This window comes from Oculina patagonica, chromosome 9, assembly GCF_052425735.1.
Source record: "Oculina patagonica isolate OP01 chromosome 9, crgOcupat, whole genome shotgun sequence".
In the NCBI taxonomy this organism is placed as follows: domain Eukaryota; kingdom Metazoa; phylum Cnidaria; class Anthozoa; order Scleractinia; family Oculinidae; genus Oculina; species Oculina patagonica.
Genome location: NC_135766.1, coordinates 21579666 through 21601208, shown reverse-complemented (window position 1 = coordinate 21601208; position 21543 = coordinate 21579666). Strand labels below are relative to the sequence as shown.

The window sequence follows — 21543 nt, the reverse complement described above, 5'->3', positions numbered from 1 at the left end:
GAATAGACATTGAACGCCGTTCCAAGTAAAAATGGTACTTACACTCGACTTTCCTCTTGCCTTTCAAGAGCCTTTAAAAAATTAGTCAAACACAGGGACTCTTGTTGTAGTCTTAGATATGGCACTAAGTGAACGAGGTTAATGATTTTTGTGTTACGCTTTTTTTATTATTCGTTCTGTTTACCAACTGTCGACATAATTAACCTTCCTTTTTGCATTTCATTTTCTTAGTAAGAGATAAATACATGTAAGTTTACATTTTGGGGAGAACAGTATTTTTATGCCACAGCTGATTATATCACGTCACAACTTATTTTTTGTGGACTTTGTCACATCCTCGTTGTCTTAAAACTCCTTAAAATTTCACTTTCGGCAGAAAACAGTAAAGAAGATCCTATGACCATAGCTGTGTTTTTTAGTTTGTCGACCCAATAGTCGGGATGATGAAACGTTATTTTCACTCTCTTTCATCCAAGTAGCAAGAACGGTATTTTTTTCTTCTTTAGTAGAACGGCTCTTTCATAGACTTCCTAGAAACGATTTTATCATATATATTCAGAAACCCTTATGAGTTTCTGACATATTTCATAGTGTTTTGCAGCTAGCGGCAATCAAATATATATGAAATCAAAGTTACTTCCTGGATCGATTTATATCGTTGTTTCAATTTTTTCTCTGATAAACCTGTTTGTGATTCAAAAATCTCGAGATTTCAGTTTCAACTCAGTTGACTCATCTCTTAAAGAAACTTTAGTTCATACGTATATGGTTTGGTATATAGTGCGTACAAATAAGACGAAAAGCTACAACTTTATCAGAACCAGTTGATGAAAACTAAACCAGAATTAACACAAGTTGATGCCAGTAACAACTTAAGAGAACTTCACATGAAATGGATTTTGACGATGACACTTTAAAAGGTAAGGAAATACGCTGATAGACACGGAATTTTATTTTGCGCATTTGTGATTTTGGGTCTCTGGTTTTCCGAAATTTCATTTTTGCACTCCGTTTTTTCTTTTGTGAGAGAAGTTTATTCATTGTAAGATGTTTTTGAAAAAATGCAAAGATATAGATATAAAAGCCAGTTGGCAGCAATAACATGGTCAGAAAGGCACTTTCTTAGGGATTTGGGATCGTGAAAACCTTGCTAAACTTTTTCATGTGATAATGAAAGGCAGAAATGTCTTAGACGAAGCATGTTACGCCTGCGGACAAATTGCACAGATTAAGATTAGAAAGAGACAATGTCCCATGCAAAGTCTTCTTTATAAACATAGAAATTTAGATTTTTTGTTGCCACTTGACGACAGCCTGAACTGAATGAATTATAAGAGGGGACAATAAATAACATTTTTGTGCTTTTGAGCTTAATAAATTATCCCAACTGTGAGGCGTTTACAAAACGGCAAACTAAGCTAAAAGCCTTAAACTAGTGCTGAAAGCGAAACTTTTAAATCTACCAAAAAAATGAGGTTCGATTTTGGCGCCATTAAAATGCGCTCGTTTTCATATATACTGACCAACTTTTAGAACGGCTTAGATTAAATTTACGTCACATCATTTTGAGATGCCGACAGAAATTTGTTTTGAAGCATCTTTTTTTGGAATTGTTTAGATTTGCTACAGGAAAAATGTTCAAATTGTTCAACTATTGCACCAACCTCTTGTAAATTTGATTTTTCCCCACAGCAATAGCCCAAGTTTACAAAGAGGAAGGAAATGCCGAGTACAGGAAAAACGAATTTAAAAATGCATTAGCTTTCTACACTGAAGGGATTGATGTGAACTGTAAAGATGACAAACTGAACGCCATTCTTTACACCAACAGGGCGACCGCGCATTTTTCTCTGGGTGAGTTCACACTGGATAGATTTGGTTAACCCTTTTAATATCATTATTTATATGCTAATTCTCTTTCTGATTGTATGTATTTGTCACTACGTTTGTTCTGGGAATTTGTTAGCAAATCAAGAGAATGTCCGCCATTTTTTAATCGTTTTTATTCGCGTCACCTGCTGTTTTGACAAGATTTTGATGCTCAAAGAAGAAATTAAATCTTGATCACAGGCACGGGAAATGTTTACCTTTGCAACGGTTGTTGTGCTTTTGCGCACGCTCCGTATTCAGGCACTGCTACGTATTCCAAGTCCCGAAAAAGACTAGGCTGCTCCCGCCCCCCGCCCCCTGCTCTTACAGTGCCTCTCTCCATCTAACTGTATAAAGTGGATACCTGCGAATTTTGGAGCAAGTTGACAAAATACTAAGCAATCGAACGTTGGACCTTTTGCCAGCATTTATTGCACAGGCGAGGTAGCCCTCTGCACACTTAAGGTCATTGCCCCGAAATAGAACTGAACATAGATTTTCAACCAAACTTTGCCTACTGGTTGATTTCCTTAAGGGGACTTAAATTTTGAAATAAAAAAGTGGGGTCACCATATTCGTTTAGGAGCAGGAAGACCTTGTATATGCCATATAATTCCTTAATAATTCGTTTACGAGTAGTGGCAAAGTATACGTTTTTTGGTCAAGCCGCATAGAAAAAAGCCGCCATTTTGTTTATGTGCGCGTGCTAATTACGCGTAAAATTATGCGCAGAAAATATGCGCAATGAGTTACAGAGCAATGACCTTAACGTGCTGATATCTACATGTTATCTTTTGATGACAGGTAATTTTCAAAAAGCACTCAAAGATGCAAAACAAGCAAGGGAATTCCAACCTACGTACATGAAGGCTATTTTCAGAGGTAAAGCGAAGAGATACACCTAATTGCAATAAGGTTGTCATAGAAAAAAGGAAAAAGGAAAAAAGTCAAATAGGAATTAATTAAGCGCATGCATGAAATTTATTCGTACAAATGGCCTCAAAATGCCTCAAAATACGAATAAATCGATTAATCTTGTTACAGCATAAAAAAGTGGACTAAAAGTGTGCAGATAAAAACTCGTGAGTTTTCTGTAAATGCTATCAGTTATGAAACTACGCTTATTAATTCCTATTTAAATTTTTTCTTTTTCCTTTTTTCTATGACAACGTTATTGCAATTAGGTGTATGTCCAGGATTGAACGCTAATGAGAAGCACACTCCTTATAAGCATCACAAAGTATCCTCACTAATAAAAGGTCACCAAAACACACATACCAGTAATTCTGTCAGTCATGAAATAATATGAAAATGGCAATAACCCAGTCATTTATAAAGTACCTTATTATAGGATATTCACATCATTGTTAATTTAAATCACACTATTTTAGCGCATCGTTATTTTAAGACACCTTTACTACCAGGAAAGTTATAATATCACAGTTTTAAACATCGTTATACAATATTGATTTTCAAAAGTTTCTAGTTTCGTAACCTTTGTTATCTCTACTAAGGTTGAATGGAAAAACCCCTCACTTCTTCTACTTTCTTTTGCTAAATGTCCATCGCGTTTCTGTCTTCTCCGTACCAGCATTCTGTTGTTGGACGTTGTTGTTTTGTGTTTAAAATTACTACGCTTTCTAAACTGATGTCAAAATAACATAATCGATATCCTTTCACCTTATGCCAACAGGAGCCAAGGCCTGTAAGGAACTAAGATTGTATGAAGAGGCAATCAAGTGGTGTCACGACGGGTTAGCAGTATCCTTTTCCGGACGCAATTAAAAAACAACTAAATTGTTCACTCTTACTTCCTGTGTGCTTATTTCAAACATCGCAAAAAGCAAAGTCTGTTCGTCTCGTTCCCAGCGCCCGCACGCGATATCATGCCTTACCAACAGCTAGGATCACGGTCTACGTAGCTCTGGAAACGAGATTCCAAAGTCTGTTTGAAATCATTCGGGCCGGGTGCTAATTATCGAAATGATTGGAAAATTCATCCTGAAGAGATCCTTGTACATAGAAGTCCAATGTAGCATTACCTTCAGCTGCAGTGTAAGTTATTTTAAATTTGCTAAGTTTTCCCAACCGAGAGGACCAGTACCAAATGACTAAATTAGGCAATGAGAGCACTAGATTAAAGTTTCATGCCCAGGAAGGCGGCGCGAGCACGGAGAGCACTGGTTCACCAGCAGATAATGAAAATGAATGAATGAAAATGTCACTGGAATAGAGTTTGCTATCATACTGTTACAACTGTTACCACCCTTGACTGTAAGCAGATCGAGAAAGAAAACCAAGCTTTGATGGAAGTAAAGAGAAAGTCTGTTGACGAGCTGACGAAACTAAGAAAAGGAAACCAACCGTATGTGAAGAATAAGTGCGCCCTGCAGAAAAAGGAAGACACAATAGGAGAAGATACTGGTGGACTAAACCAAGACATCTCGAGTTTCATTATTGACAACCCCGAGCGAGTCATCAAGGTTTTCAACCAACGCTCGGCTCTTGCCAAGGAACGTGAATACGTTACGAAAGAAAGAACTGCGTTTTGCAATCTAGGCACTGCGTACCACAAGCTTGGCCAGCCAGAAGAAGCCAGAGAGCACTTAACGCTGTACTATGCTATTTGCAAGGGTCTTGGAGACAGAAAGGGTGAGATTTGGGCTTGCCACAATCTAGCCAGTACATGTGCAGATGATGGTGATTTTACAAAAGCCATAAAGTACTACGAAGAATGCCTAAATATTTGCAAAGATGAAAAGCATAAGATAGAAGAACGAGCCAACTGTTCCTGTCTAGGGAATGTATATTACAAACTTGGTAACTACAAATTGGCCCTGGAGTACTATCAACGAAGCTTGCTTCTTTGCAAGGAGCTGGGTAACAGACCTGAAGAAGGAACAGAAAACGCACGTATCGCCCTGATGTATAGGCATTTAAATGATTTCAAGAACGCACGCGAGCACTACAAGATTTACCTGTACATTGGCCAGGAAGTTAAAGACCAGTTTGGGGAAGCAGCTGCATATTGCTGTCTTGGTGTTGTATGTCTCAAGACTGGTGATTTCACAACAGCAGAAGAACACATCGAGAAATGCATTCAGATTAACAAGGAACTGAAGGACGAAGCTGTAGAAGTACAAGCATGGCAAAATTTAGGTGTTGTACACTATAGGAAGGGTAATTTTAGCCAAGCCATCAAATGTTACAATCGCGCCCTTGCCTTTAGCCAAACAGTAAGAGACAAAGCTATGGAAGGTAATCTGTATGTTAATCTAGGAAACGCTTATTTTGGTCTAGGGGACATCAAAGGAGCCATTGCGTATTTCGAGGAGAGTCTGGTTATAAGCAAACAAGTGAGAGATCGAGGTATAGAGGGAGCTGCGTACGGCAGTCTCGGGAAGGCACATGGCTTTCTCGGTAACTTCAAACTGGCCATTCAGTATCAAAACCAATGCTTAACTATTTGCAAAGAACTGGTAGACCGACATAGGGAAGGAGCCGCACGTTCAGACGTAGGAGTAGCGTATTATCAATATGGCAACTATAAGCAAGCCATTGAGTTTCACAAAGAGGCCCTTACGATTTTCCAAGAGTTAGGAGACAAGGCAGGAGTAGGGGGCGCCTTTCGGAATCTTGGTAATGTATATATACAGCTTGGTGATTTTAAACAAGCTGCCGAATATTACAACCGCAGTTTGAAGATTTGCAAAGAGACAGGAGAAAGAGCTAATGAAGCGACTATTTTTTGCAATCTTGGCTGCACTTTTTTATCTCTTGGTGTTGATAAAGAAGCTGTTAAGTTCTTTAACAAGCATCTGGCAATTTGCAAGGAACTGGGAGACAAGGCTGGAGAAGGACTTGCCTATGGAAATCTGTGTAACGTGTACTGTCGTCTGAGAAAGTATGAAGAAGCGGTAAACTATCACAAGCAACATCTAAGTATTGTCAAAGAAATTGGCCACAGGGCTGAAGAAGGAAAAGCGTACCGAGATCTTGGAATTATACAGACATGTCTTGGTGATTTCGAACAAGCCGAAGAATGCTGCAACAAATACTTGGCCATTGCTAAGGAAATCGGAGACAGGAATGGAGAAGGAGAGGCTTCTTTGAAACTGAGCGAAATATTACTCCTTGTTGGTGACGTAAAACAGGCCATGGAATTCAGCAAGCAACACCTAATCATATGCAAGGAAACAGGAAACATCAGTGGAGAAGGAAGAGCATATCTCTGTCAAGGACGCTGTTTGCAAGATTCAGGCTTTCTTAGCGATGCTGTTGTCTCGTATCAGTCCAGTGTGCAACAGTTTAATCGTGCGCGAAGCCTGCTTCGCTCCCAGGATGCGTGGAAAATCAGCCTACGAAATGAATATCGAATGGCGTACACGGAGCTCTGGAATGTTCTTTTGAAATTGGACAGGACTGACGAAGCATTGTTAGCTGCTGAGAAGGGACGCGCTCAAGCTCTAGTTGATCTCCTGGTATCACAGTATGGTTTTGGGGTTCAACAGCAAGGCGAAGTCTCACAGGAAGAAACACCCAATGAATTATTAACCTGCGTCCCATCCAACACTGTTTTCTTAGCAGTTTATGGACATAACATCAATGAGTGGTTATTGCAAGATGGAAAAAAATGTCCTTTTTTTGTAAACAAAACGTCGATAAAGGTGTTTCTAAATTGAAAGCAGGCGAAGATTTGGATTCGTTCGTAAAGAAAGCGTATAAAGAGATCGGAGTTCGTTCCAGCGTAAAATGCGAGGATAGGTCACTAGATGCACTTGACAACAAAGATGACCTGCTGACAGTACAAGAGCCTGACTTATTACTTCTCAGTACTTCTTTGCCTAAGATGAGAGTCGATGATAACGCGGAACCACGTACTCCACCACTTGTCCACAACAAGTGTCTATATGTTCTTTATAACGTTATCGTTGCTCCAGTAATTCAGCACCTTCGTGGAAATGAGCTTGTTATTGTCCCCGATGGCCCATTGTTTCTGGTTCCTTTTGCTGCACTACAGGATGCTGAGTCCCGCTACCTGTGCGAATCTTTCAGAATCCGTGTGGTTCCTTCCCTGACGTGTTTGAAGATGATCATGGATGCTCCACCCGATCACCACTGCAAAAGCGGCGCGCTGATTGTAGGAGATCCATGGGTGCAAGACGTTGTCGACATTCTCGGAATACCAAAACTATCTCAACTTCCAGGTGCCAGAAGAGAAGCAGAAATGATTGGAGAAATAGTCAAGAGTTCAGCTCTCACTGGTTCAGATGCTACGAAAGAAGAAGTACTGAAGAGGCTCAACTCCGTTGCTTTGATACACCTTGCAGCTCATGGCCGCATTAAGACTGGCGAGATTGCGTTAGCTCCAAATACTTCACGGAAATCTCCATACCCCAGGGAAGAGGACTTCTTGCTGACCATGTCAGATGTGTTGAGTGTTGGTCTAAGAGCAAGACTTGTGGTGCTAAGCTGCTGCCACAGTGGCCGAGGAGAGATCAAAGACGAGGGTGTGGTCGGAATTGCCCGAGCGTTTCTTGGTGCAGGGGCCCGTTCCGTTCTTGTGTCATTGTGGGCACTTGAGGATGAGGCGACGCTGGAGTTTATGCGCGTTTTCTATGAACGTTTAGTTTAAGGCAAGAAAGCCAGTGAAGCTTTAAACTGCGCCACAAATTACATGAGGGAATCAAAAGATTTTGGTAAGATTCACCAGTGGGCTCCATTTGTGCTAATTGGAGATGACGTCACAGTGGAATGCTTTGAAGGGAAATAGATGTCTTCAACGCCAGGTAAAGGAATATTGTATAATAAACTGCAAAGTTAAATTTCTGTTCTAGTCGTCAATTTAGTAATCTTGCGCAAGCTTGCGGTGTCAACAAAACATAGCCAGCTAAAGAAATACGTTATTGTAATTTTCACTATTCTAAATGCCTGTTAAATCCTTTCAATCTCGTCGGAACACAAGTCAACGACTTTTTTTCCATCTTTAAGCTTGTGCATAAATTCCTAATGTGTCAGCATTCAATTACTGTTCACTATACTTTTAAGACTGATCCCAGCTTATGATTCTGTGTTTGAAACTCTGGTATTGTTTGAAACCCTGTTACTATTTAAATATAAGCTTTTAAGCAGTACCTTTATGATCAAATGGGTATTTGGATCAACCCTTACCACGTGAGCAGTACTGGTTGTATGTGGTATTTGTGATTTTCAGTTTTTCATAACATGCACGGTAGTTTGACTTTGTTTTTAATTTATAACATCTCAATTCTCTGGAGTAAATGTATTTTGGCACAGGTGGACAGTTAATAAGGTGATAGCTGCTAAGAATAAAAGTGGCATAGCCCTCTTTTTATTTCTTGCAGGTTAGACATCAAAAGATAGTCAAGGGAAGTTCTGCATCAACTGGACTGACCTCGACGGTGTTTATATCACACATTGAACGTGAAATTAATTTTGTCCGTTTACAAGTTGTTATTTATGTGGGAAATATAGGAAGACGATAGATAGTTTTGGTAGACGACTTAAACTCACCTTTTAAACCAAGCAAATTTTCCAGTAACAATATTGTATGTATAACGCAGTGTGATGCAAACTTCTAAGAAAGAAATGTAAACAAATTTATGGCAAATCACTCGTGTTAATTGATAAATAGTGTAATAAAGCTCATTATAATTTCGTGCATTTTTTTTTCTTTTCATTGGCCGAGAACCCACCACGTGATGTGCAAATATCTGCCTACAAACAATGGTGTGTTCCTTGTAAATGTAATGACGTTGCACTTAAGTAGATAACGTTTCAAATAAAGTAGTAACTTCTATGTTTATATTTGGCCATGTTTATTAAGCGATTCTATGACTTCTTTTCAAGGACTCTGCCGACATTTTAAGAAAGCTGTAATTTGAGGCACGAATTAGTTGGGACACAACCCGGCACTTCCTCTCTCTCTCTCTCTCACCCCCGCTTCAATGTTATTGTAAATTGTAGTTCCGCCCATAAAACACTCAAACCCACATTGATAGAGCAAGGGGGAGGAAGCGCGGGGTGGCTCTAACTGCCCCAACAAATGTGTCTTTTATTGTAGTTATTAAAAAACATGGACCTGCATGTACTGTCAGTTTTTCACGCACACAGACTTTCTTGACCTATTTCTCGCTCCATGTAAATAGATTATATTTTAGGAAAGATGTCGAACGTTTATTCGTTTGTCTCAAATCACTTTGAGTTGTTGAATCACGACGTTTCGACTGCAATACTGCTAGTCTTCAGCAGGCGATGAGGTCGATTGTTTACGTGTCGCATCTTTAAGGTTATGTTTTCTTTTTCAAATCACAAAAAGACAAATTTTTCAAGGTTCGTATAATATGACTTCGTTTCTAATGTGGCGATAAATCTTTCTTTCTGTAAAACTGTTGCTTACAATAAATCTATAAAGTCACATAGCTACATTTTTCAAATCCTGTTCTTTTAATATTCATTAACAGGTTTAGCTAACTGCACTCGGATTGCCGCCGTTTACATTTTCCGATTGTCAGCCGGAGTTTCAGGCTCCAAGATAACATCGCGAGGAAAACCAGGCTGATTGAAAAATGTAAAACACGTTTCCATCCGGTCGGGCTGATTTTGTCAAACAAACGGCGCCGACAAGATCTTGCGTATTACGTTAACGGCCGACAAATTGTAGCGCGCAAAGCGATCATGCTTAATTTTAATACAGCATGATCCCTTTGGGGGCCCCCTCCGCGGTAGTCCCTTTCAGTTTCCAGGTTTCTGGCAAGACCACAAGGTGGACGAAATCCTGTTATATCAAAAAACAGACGCAATAGCTTAGCTGTCATTTTTTTAAAATAAAGCTGAGATGGTGGAACTGAATTTGCGATCTCGCTAAACCACATATTTTCCTTCCTTTCATCTTTACCAATCTCTTTTGCAGTCAATCCACGCCACAATTATTGGGATACTTGCCCTTTTTTACACTTGAAACAGGGAAAAAATCAACAATTACCCCCTGTCCCATTACAATTAATGTTGTGTACCTTGAAAAGACAATGCTTTCCGTTGCCGTTTTATTTGCAACATTGGTTTTGGGGAAGGGGGTTCTCTATTTCTGAGAATTCGAAACGGAATGTTCCGTTACAAATGAGTGTCTCAAGGAATTATGGCACGGATTGCAGATATTTTACTTCTTTGCATCTTTACCATTCTCTTCTGCAGTCACCTAAGACAATACGCCAAAGAGTGGGCTTTCTATAGAAGACTTACAGGGAGGCTCTGCCCGAAAGTGGTGTCTTTTTCTGGCAAGACGTATTTTAAAGAGTAATGATTTCACGTGTCCAGAAAATAGAAAAGGGTAGGGCAAACTGCCTTGGGCCTTTCAAATTCTGGAACACACCCACTGAACAGTTGTAGGTACGTAAAAGGGCTACAATTTTCTTTCGAATGAATATGAAAGGATTACTTTTCCTGTTAAAATGTTACATAAAAGGGTAAAGGATTGGATTTTAAAGCAGAGTCTTCCAGTAAAGAATGTTTGAGTATACCGCCGCCACCGGGAAACAACATACATTTCGCAGTATTGGTGTGTAAAATGGATCAACCTTTATGATATTTAAATTATTAAAAGCTATTTCACTTCCCCCCATTTATGTTATTATTTCAATTTTTGCGTGAGGTAATAAACTTGTTTAAGATTTAAAAGTCTTGTGATTTCAGTTTCCAGTCAGTTGTCTCTTCTCGTAAACAAAACTTCACTTTCGTACGTATATGGTTCGATATATGGTGCGAAAAAATAAGACAACATGCTACAAGCGAGGCGGTGTTTGATCAGTTGAAAACTGAACCAGAGTGAAAACAGGTTGATGCCGTGATGTCTGCAAGAGCTTCAGGAAAAATGGATTTTGACGAGGAAACTTTAAGAGGTGAGAAAATGTACTCGGATACATTTTATTTACGCTTCTCAAACTCATTAATTATTCATATTGTTATTAGCCTGCCAGAACGCCCCATTCTGGTCAGGTGGATGAGTTTAGAAACCCAATGAAAAACGAGTTGAAAACCACACGTGTTTGGAAACGATTTTAAACCCGTGTGTAAAATGTTTCTTAATCTGCATATTCATAAAGCAACACAACAACAACGTTTAAAAAATCGCTTTTCCGATGCAGACAATAAATTTCACCATCAAACATTTCATTACGAAACTTACACACATTTCTTATTTGTTAGTGAATCGAACAGTTATTCAAGTCCACAAAATAAAAAGGGCTTACTGAGAATTGACTGCTTTCTCGTTCGATGCTATCTCTTCTTTAGGTTTACTTTTTTTGAAGAAGCCACGTGGTTCCAACGTTAGCACTTTCAACGTCCACCACTCTATGCCGTTCCAAAAAATGAAGCCGCCCATTTGTTTTTGCAGAGGCTACACTTTGAAACCGGGCCCTATCTGTGCAAAACTCTCCTTGTCTAAATCTATTCGCCACGGCGAAGCAAAGTACTAAGCAGAGCGTTCGGTTCGATCAAACAACCAACGAAGCGGGAGATATACAATCAATAATTATTACAGAAAGTTGTAAAAATCAAACAAGTGGGTGTCAGATAGCCTTGACAAAGCCAACAATTGGATAACCTAGCAAGTATGTGACATGATCGAGTTCCATTGTAAAAATATAACAAACGAAAACAAACTGTCCGAATAGGCACTGCTAATTACATAGAAAAATTATCTAATTTTCTTTGTTGGAGAAGTAATTTCAAAAACTCGTGCTTCGGGTTTCACCAGGTTTCCAAACGCTCGAAAACAATAAAACCACTCGGCCTGCGGCCTCGTGGTTTCAAACGTTTTCTCGCGTTTGGAAACCTGATGAAACCCTCGCACTCGTTTTTGAAATAGTACTTCATGAGCGATTTTGGAGGCTTATTTTTGTAAGTGGGAAAGACAAATATTTTTTTTTGAGGGAAATTTATTGACAATTATGTTTTAAAAGCTACTGGAAAAATACGGACACAACACAAAGCCAAAAGCTGCTGTTTTTGTATTAAATATGATGTGTTATATCGGGAAAGCGATTCTTGATCATTGCGGAGGTCTGCCTTTTGCTGATCATGGAAAAAGTCGCAAAACCCGCTTAAAACTTACAAATCATTTATGTCATATTAAATAGGCGGATATGTTTCGGTAAACTATATTAGACCACCGGAAAAAAATGCACTTTTACGAAGTAAAAAAAAAAATATTCACATGATATGTGCAAGTAACAAGAGATGAACGTCTTCTTTTATATAACAATAAATTCTTTTTACATCACTCTATCGATCAAAATGAAAACTAAATATCCGAAAATGTCGCAGTATGCTTTCAATTTTATGTACTGTGACAACTGGTAAAGCACTTGTACAAGCGGACCAACCTTCAGACACTACCGAACGCCAGTCGGAAACTTCTAAATCTACCGTAGATTTTTGTCGCTAACACGATTTTGAACACCGATCAAACACACTCATTTCTAATATAAACCGTTGAATGGCCTACACAAACATCAAATGGTTACAACAAACAGTGAAGTAGGTCTGCGTGGCGAACATATGGTTATTCAGGCTATAGGCAATCTTCGTCAATTCTTTTTCCAAAATCGCGATCCAACCGTTTAACCGGCTCTTGGGCTCTCGAAACAGTTAAAACGACTGCTATGTGGCCATTGAAAAAACTCCACTAATTGTTCTTTTTGTTTGTTTTTTTCTATCACAGCAATAGCCCAGGTTTTCAAAGAGGAAGGAAATGCTGAGTACAGAAAAAATGAATTTAGAAATGCGTTAGGGTTTTACACTGAAGGAATTAATGTGAACTGTAAAAATGATCAACTGAACGCCATTCTTTACACCAACAGGGCGACCGCGCATTTTTCTCTGGGTGAGTTTACACGATTAATTTAGTTAATGTTGGTTCTCATATGATCGCTCCGGTCGTTCTATCGCATCGATCGTTTGCAAATACTGTGACGATCGGAGGCGATCGAAGCGATTGGAAGCGATCAGGGGTTCTCACATGGTCGTCCCGATCGCTTGGTATAAGCGAAGACCTAAGAAAAACAATCATTTTAGCCCTAGATCCAACACAATGGCAGCCTTCAATGAAAGAGAAAAACTTGTGACCTCCTATCTTCTCAGTCATTGCTGTTTTACAGCGAAGAAGGGAAAGAGAAGCTAGAAGGATAAAACACGGGCGATCCAAGTGATCATGATCGCCCAAATCGCCGCGGACGTTAGCGATTGTCTGTGTAATGTTCTTAAATAATCGCCCCGATCGCAAGAAAACTTTTTGAAGTAACAGAGGCGATAGAAACGATCGGGGCGATTATAAAAGAACCAGTCTTTAACCCTTTTAGTGTCAATATCGATATGTTAATTCTCTTTTCAGATTGATATGAGCTTGCTATCGTGTTTGTTCTGAAAATTTCGTAGTACATCAATACAGAAGAGGGGCAGAAAGGGGGAACGAGAGTCTCGGTCAAGTTTCACAGAAAATAAAACGGTCCTTTCACTTTTCACGGAAAATGAAATAGGCATTCCACGCTTCACGAAAAAGAGGGCGTTTCTCACAGGATCCTCTATCACTAGTGAGATTTTAAAACGTTACGTCTGACGTACTGCCTCAGTATGACATCTTTACCATCTGTTCACTCCTTGCTCTACGCGCAACAAAAACGTAACCCACATTCCAATAAAGGCTAGTTAAAGGTAAATACAAAGGGATCAAAGATTGGCCTGTCACGTTCAAGGACATTATTTATTTATGGGTTAGAGACTGTTGTGAGTGTTTTGTTGACAAATAACGCACGCGCTGGCCGCACAGAACGGAATTTTCAATACTGCACGAGGCGTAGCCGGTGGTATTGACGCGCAGCAAGTGCGTGTATTTGTCAACAAAAACGACGGACGTCTCTAACCCTTTTAATATACAATCTGTACACTGCAGCATCATCGACTTAACGGCGAACTTCAAAAATAAGCTTAATGTTTAAAAATAAGAAGTGTGGTAGTACATGTTTAATTACCGGGATTACATCAAAAAAAAAATAAAGTACGAAGTTAAATATTCATAATGTTCATCAGCTGTGTCGTTCAAAAAGTCAGGGGCGGGTGTGGCTTCACGCAATAAAAGTTGGCTGTACCGTGTCGGGTTTTCTTCCTAACTGCTGCTGCACCCTAAGTGAGCGCTGTAAGTTTCGAGCTTAGCGCGGGGTCTCTCCGAGCGCTAAAATAATGAATGTCGAAAATAATAGGTCAATCAAAATCAAGATTCACGACGAATAAGAGCCCAAAGCCCGCAACCCTAATCTTGAAATAGCGGAGCGAGGGGCGCAGCAAGAGCTAAAAGGAAGGAAATAAAGAATGCGAAATTTCAAAGCGGCCCAACGGAATAAATTTTTCTTCAGATCCCTAGAAGATCATTTAATGCAGTCACGGGCCGGTCGGAGCCTTCTCAAGCCTTACCGACGTGTAAGCTAAGAAAGACGCGAAAAAAAGGAATTTGGTAGAAGAAGCAATTTTTTTGATTCTGTAGAACGATTTAACTTCTTGTCTTGCTCATGTAACACAATGGAGGATCTCGTTTGTTCGGGGCTCGACAAAATGGAAATATTGTCTGCTCAAATACAAAATCGTTGGAAAGACTAAGCCGAATTGAAGGATTCTATCTAGGCCCGCACTTTCTAACCTGTGGTTACCACAAGTATAATTATTTCGCATTTCACAGGAAGTTCTTTCGGACATTCACGGTTCACGGCCAATATAGAAATCACAATTCACGAGAAAAAAATAGTAGCCATTTCGCATTAAACGGGAAAACGAAAGTATCTTTTAGCAGCCTCAGAGTAATTTTCTATACTTAATGGTTTTTTATATTGTCATCAACTGTCCGCCTGACACTGTGTTGATATTGAAAGGAGAAATGAAGTCTTGATCACCGGCTGTCCAAGATTAGAAGACTTTTTGATTTTTGATTTACATGCAACACGACAAAAGCGACACCTTTTTTGTCGATTTCACTTGTGATGTAATGTATATGAAATGATTCATATATGAACTGCGGATGTATATGAAAGTGATAAATGATCGTCGCAGTGAATTTCCAATTTAAGCAATTGGAATAAAGAAGCCTGAAAAAAATTCAGGGCTTCAACGGGATTCGAACCCGCGACCTCCGCGATACCGGTGCGATGCTCTACCAACTGAGCTATTGAAGCCACAAATAAGTGTCAGTTTTTTCAGATAAAGTGGACTATTTTTGGGATTTCTCTCGGGTATGGCTTAAGTCGATATCCTCAAGTAATTGTATTAATTCACTTATCGCAAAAAAGTCAAAACGAGAAATTTCTTGAGTTTTTTCAGCTTTTTGACGTTCTCATCAAAACGAAAAAATGTCGACTTTTTTCCGCTTTCTCAATTTCGCCTCCTTGATTGACAGCTGTCAAAAAAGGCTCGAAATGAAAATGCTTGTACGGCTTGTGTATTTTTGTACCACTTCTTCTGTAGCTGTGAAGATGGCGAACTGCGTTAAGATTAAGATGAATGAAAAAGTGATGAGGCTTAAGTCTTCAACTTTCTGAGAAGCCTCTTCGTACTTCTGGAAAATTTTGCTTAAATAAATTGCCGTTCTTCGTGTATGTTCTTTTTGCTTTTACTTGACTTCTTATTACATCGACATTACTTTATCTTTTATACTCCATAATGTAACAAGGCGCCAAATTTAAATGCAGATTCGATAAATGGCGGGAAAAAGAAAAAAGAGGTCCAAGCGTTTCAATTCACGCCATTCTTTGACAGCTGTCAATCAAGGAGGCCAAATTGAGAAAGTGGAAAAAAGTCAACATTTTCTTGCTTTGATGTGAACAGCGAAAAGCTGAAAAAATGCGAGTAATTTCTCGTTTTGAATTTTTCGCGATAAGGGAATTCTAAAAATAACTTGAGAATATCAACTTACGCAATATCCTAGAGAAATCCTAAAAACAGTCCACTTTATCTGAAAAAAATTGGCACTTATTTCAGGTTTTCTAAACACGAATGAAATCGACAAAAAGGTGTCGTTTTTTTCGTTTTCGTGTAGATCACAAATCAAAAAATTGATTTTCGTGGAATTTTGCAGTTTCTAGATCAAGGTTTTATTGAAAAGTAGAATTACCGAAAGCGTTCACTGATTGTAATGGCGTTGTGTTCTTGGGAAATATAAGATGCTTCCTGTTTTAATTAACTCGTTAGTACTTTTACTTTCGCCCAGGTAAGGAAGCACTCTGCACGCTTTACGTGCCTATAGTGTTGCTAACCATGCTTTCCTCTAATTTACGACAGGTCATTTTCAAGAAGCGCTTAAAGATGCAAAACGTGCCAGAGAATTCCAGCCATTTTACATGAAGGCTATCTTCAGAGGTAAAGCATATTAATCTGCTTAGTTAGCTAATAAGTATAAATAAACAACAAAAGCACTGGAGTACTTTTTGTTTGTTAAGCAATTCAGTTTAACACCTCGCCTTTGAAAAGCAGTATTCGTCCAAAATGTTGTTCCTGTGAACAGGTAAAGGACAAGTTTTTTATGTCCAAATTCCATTTTTAAGAACTTTTATGAGCTTGCTGTTCTCGGCAGGAATGTTGCCGGAAAACAGATGCAGCCAAGCTCACGTGACGCTTCCTGGTGCTAATTCTGTGGGGCAAATAAAAACTGAAAACTGTTCGTGTAGCAACGAGAATTTGCAGGAAGTGTCAATTGTTCACAGTCCTGGATTGATATTTTAGTTTTACCAAAATGGTGTGATTAATTTTTTTTCGCCTAATATCAGATCAATTTTCTTTCACCTAATACCAACAGGAGCCAAGGCCTGTAAGGAACTAAGATTGTATGAAGAAGCAATCAAGTGGTGTGACGACGGGCTAGCAGTATCCTTTTATGGACGAAAATGTCAACAATTTTAAAATAGGGTTCTCTTACTAGTGTGTCAATAAAAAAACCATCGCAAAAAGGCGGAAGTCTGTCAATCTTGTACCCAGAGCCCGCAATACACTACAAAAAGGTTTGTACAGCCTCTAGAGACGACTGAGATTGCAAAGACTGTCTAAATTTAGCAAATCATTTGGATGGTGCTTATGAAAATGAATGGCAAAGTGTTTCTGAGGGGATCCTTGTAGTCGATTGCTGCGCTCCTCTACAGTCCACCATTGTTGAAAGGGTGGATAGCTCTATCTTAGTAAATGGTATGAACCCAGGACAATCGTAAAGTGTGATCGTCTCGGTAATGAAATAACGGTGTTGGTGGCTGACGTTTCGACAACCTCGGCAGAAGTCTTTTTTAGAGTCAAGTGGCCACTTGACTCTGAAGATGACTTCGCTTAAGTGGTCGACACGTCAGTCATCAACATTCATCTTGAAAAAACCACCTCATTGACTAATGAAGTCTTGATGATATCAGACGAAATTCTCCTTTTTATTTGCGCTCCGAGTTTGGAAATAAGAACCCTTTTTAGCTATAAGAACAGTTTATTTCAGAACTACTCTCACCGGGACGATCACACTACACGAACTAATAACTCTATCTCTTAGAAAATTTGATATCCAACGGAAAGGTGTCAACAAAACAAACTACGCTATCCAGGTGATGGTAAATTTATGGGGTGGAAAGCGTCATCTAACCTTGAAAAACCTGGCCCAGCCAACATTATTTGGTAAGGTTTTTTTTTCAACAATCGTGACCAATTCCCAATAAAACAATTGGGTTACGAAAACAATAGTAAGGAGCATCCTGCCCATTAAGGTGACGCGAGCACAAACAGCATTGGTGTTTAAAAGACGCCATAGCTTGGCGGCATCGTAAGGGGACAGACATATCAAAATTACTACCAGTGAAATAACGTATGCTATCACACTGTTTAACTGTTATCAATCTTGACTGTGAGCAGATAGGAAAAGAAAACAAGGTTTTGCTGGAAGTAAAAAGCAAATGTGTTGACGAGCAAGTGAACCTAAACATAGGACGTCAACCAGATGTGGAAAATGAATCGAATGTGCCATTCGTCGTACAAGAGATGCAAGACGAAATAAAAGGCGCCATTGCTTGGTGGCATCAAGGCGACACGAGCTTCACTGTCGACAACCACGGGCAAGTCATCAAGGTGTGCAATCAAAACTTGGCCCTTGCTAAGGAAAACGGAAACATGACGGAAGAAGGAGCTGCATATTACAGTCTGGGCACTGCGTACCATAGGCTTGGTCAGCTAGAAAAGGCCATAGAATACTATAGACTGTTACATGCCGTTTGCAAGAATATAGAAGACAGATCGGTCGAGATGTGGGCTTGCCTCCAGCTAGCTAAGGCATATCAGGAGACTGGTGATTTAATGAAATCCATAGAACACTACAAAGTATGCCTCAATATTTGCAAAGACAAAGAAGACACCTTTGGAGAACGAATTGCTTGCAACAATCTAGGCAATGCGTATTACGAACTTGGCAAGTACAAGGTTGCCTTGGAGTATTGTCAACGAAGCTTGGCTATTTCCAAAGAACTGGGTAACAGACCTGAAGAAGGGAGAGAGAATGGACGTTTAGGCCTGTTGTATATGATGTTAAATGATTTCACAAAGTCAACTGAGCACTTTGTTAATTGCATGACAATTTCCCGGAAGGATGGAGACCTATGTGGGGAAGGAAATGCAGTTTTGCATCTTGGCGATGTATGTCTCAAAACCGGTGATTTCAAGCAAGCAGAAGAATACTTGGTGAAATACATTCAAATTACAAAGGAGCTTAAAGACGGAGCTGAAGAAGAAAGTGGTTGGGGACATTTAGGTGTTGTACATTTTAGTATGGGTAATTTTAGCCAAGCCATCAATTGTTTCAATCGCTGCCTTGCCTTTAGCCAAAACGTTGGGGACAAATCTTTAGAAAGTTCTATGTATGGTAATCTTGGAAACGCCTTTCTTGGACTAGGCGATTTCAAAGAAGCCATTGAGTATTTCGAGAAGAGTCTGGTTATAAGTAAGGAAGTAGGCGACAGGGCTGAAGATGGGAGTTGCTTATGGCAATCTTGGCAATGGATACAACAGTCTTGGTAATTACAGACTGGCTATACAGTACTACAACCAACACCTAACGGTTTGCAGGGAACTGGGGGACCGACGTGGAGAAGGAATGGCACAAACAAATTTAGGCATTGCTTGTTTTAACTTTGGCAATTTAAAGCAAGCCATAGAATTTCACCAAATGTCCTTAAAAATCTCCCAGGAATTGAAAGACAAGGCAGGGGAAGGACGTTCATTTGGAAATCTTGGCAACGCTTATTTATATCTTTGTGATTATAAAAAAGCCGCTGAATATTACGGCCGTAGCTTGACAATTTGCAAAGGGACAGGAGACAGGGCTCATGAAGGGACTGTGTATGGTAACCTTGGCTGCGCGTTTCTTAAACTTGGGGAACTTAAAGAAGCCCTAAAATACTACAACAAGCATCTGGCAATTTGTAAAGAAGTACAAGATAAGGCTGGAGAAGGGCGTGTCTATGGAAATCTTAGTGTAGTGTATCGCCGTCTGGGAAAGTACAAAGAAGCGGTAGACTATCACAAGCAACATCTAAGTATTTTCAAAGAACTTGGCGACAGAGCTGAAGAGGGACAGGCATATCTAGATCTTGGAAAAATACAGCAATCTCTTGGTGATTTGGAACAAGCCAAGGACTGTTTACTCAAATACTTGGAGATTTCTAAAGAAATTGGAAACAGGGCTGGGGAAGGATGCGCTTGTTCGGAACTTGAGCCATCTATTTCTTTGTCTCGGTGATGTGCAACAGGCCATGGAGTTCAGCAAGCAACACCTTATCATATGCAAGGAAACAGGAGACATCTGTGGAGAAGGAAATGCCTATCATTGTCAAGGTCGTTGCTTTCTACGTTTGGGATTTCCAAATGATGCTATCGTCTTGTATCGCTCCAGTATGAAACAGTTTAATCGTGTCCGAAGCCTACTTCACACGAAGGATGAGTGGAAAATTAGCTTACGAAATGAATGCCGAACAGTTTACACGGAGCTCTGGAATGTTCTGTTGGTATTGGACAGGACTGACGAAGCTTTGTTAGCTGCTGAGAAGGGACGCGCACAAGCTCTAGTTGATCTTCTGGTATCACAGTATGGTTTTAAGGTACATCAGCATGGCAAAGTCTCACAGGAAGAAACACCTGCTGAATTATTAACCTGCGCCCCCTCCAACACTGTTTTTCTAGCAGTTGGTGAAAATGACATAAATGTGTGGTTACTGCAAAATGGAGAAAATGTCCAGTTCAGTGAACAAAACTTCGATGAAGATGTTTTAAAATTGAATCCAAGCGAAGATTTGGATTCATTCATAAAGAAAACGTATAAAGAAATCGGCGTTCGTTCCATCGTAAAATGCGAGGATAGGTCACTCGATGCACTCAACAACAAGGACGACCTGCTGACAGTACAAGAGCCTGACTTGTCACTTCTAAGCGTAGGAAAACATCTGCGTCAGATGAGAGTTGATGGCCAAGTGGAATCGCACACTCCGCCTTCTGTCCACAAGAAGTGTCTATCTGCCCTTTATAATGTTATTGTTGCTCCGGTGTTTGACCAACTTCGTGGAAATGAGCTTGTTATTGTTCCCGATGGTCCATTGTTTCTGGTTCCTTTTGCCGCACTACAGGATGCTGAATCCCACTACCTTTGTGAATCTTTCAGAATCCGTGTGGTTCCTTCCCTGACCTGTTTGAAGATGATCATGGATGCCCCACCCGATCACCACTGCAAAAGCGGCGCGCTGATTGTAGGAGATCCATGGGTGCAAGAAGTTGTTGACATTCTCGAAATACCAAAACTAGTTCAACTTCCATTTGCCAGAAAAGAAGCGGAAATGGTCGGAGAGATATTCAAGAGTTCACCTCTCACTGGTTCGGACGCTACAAAAGAAAAAGTTCTGAAGAGGCTCAACTCTGTTGCTCTGATACACCTTGCAGCTCATGGCCGCATTGAGACTGGCGAGATTGCATTGGCTCCAAATGCTTCACGGACATCTCCAAACCCCAGGGAAGAGGACTTCTTGCTGACCATGTCAGATGTGTCGAGTGTTGGTCTAAGAGCAAGACTTGTGGTGCTAAGCTGCTGCCACAGTGGCCGAGGAGAGATCAAAGACGAGGGTGTGGTCGGAATTGCCCGAGCGTTTCTGGGTGCGGGGGCCCGTTCCGTCCTTGTGTCACTGTGGGCATTAGAGGATGAGGCGACGCTGGAGTTTATGCGTGTTTTCTACGAACGTTTAGTTGAAGGCAAGAAAGCCAGTGAAGCATTAAACTGCGCCACAAATTACATGAGGGAATCAAAAGATTTCGGTAAGATTCGCCAGTGGGCTCCATTTGTGCTTATTGGAGATGACGTCACACTGAAATGCTTTGAAGGGAAATAGATGTCTTCAACGCCAGGTAAAGGAATATATATCGCATGATAAACGGTAAAATTAAATTTTCTACTCTAGACGTAAATTCAGCTAATCTTGCTCAACCTTGCGCTGTCAACAAAACATATCCAGCTTTTTTTTTTTTTTTCTTCTTTTCCTCCGTCACTTATAATATTAATTTTATTTATAGTAAAAATTTTTTACAATACTAACATTAAGAAATTTAGCAGTA

At 39.9% G+C, this 21543-nt stretch overlaps 1 protein-coding gene across 1 annotated transcript in view; it reads left to right on the top strand.

Annotated features, from left to right (window-relative positions):
• Positions 1–676: 676 nt before the first annotated feature.
• The window catches only part of LOC144665029 (uncharacterized), a 50634-nt gene continuing 29767 nt past the window's right edge, over positions 677–21543 (top strand). The window contains 13 exon segments of the mRNA XM_078526211.1: positions 677–920; positions 1693–1854; positions 2674–2751; positions 3563–3630; positions 4152–6506; positions 6509–7627; positions 10724–10787; positions 12614–12775; positions 16213–16290; positions 16727–16794; positions 17812–18963; positions 19136–19683; positions 19841–21246. Coding sequence (XP_078382337.1) covers positions 893–920; positions 1693–1854; positions 2674–2751; positions 3563–3630; positions 4152–6506; positions 6509–7627; positions 10724–10787; positions 12614–12775; positions 16213–16290; positions 16727–16794; positions 17812–18963; positions 19136–19683; positions 19841–21246 — 7288 coding nt within the window. The 5' untranslated portion in view covers positions 677–892.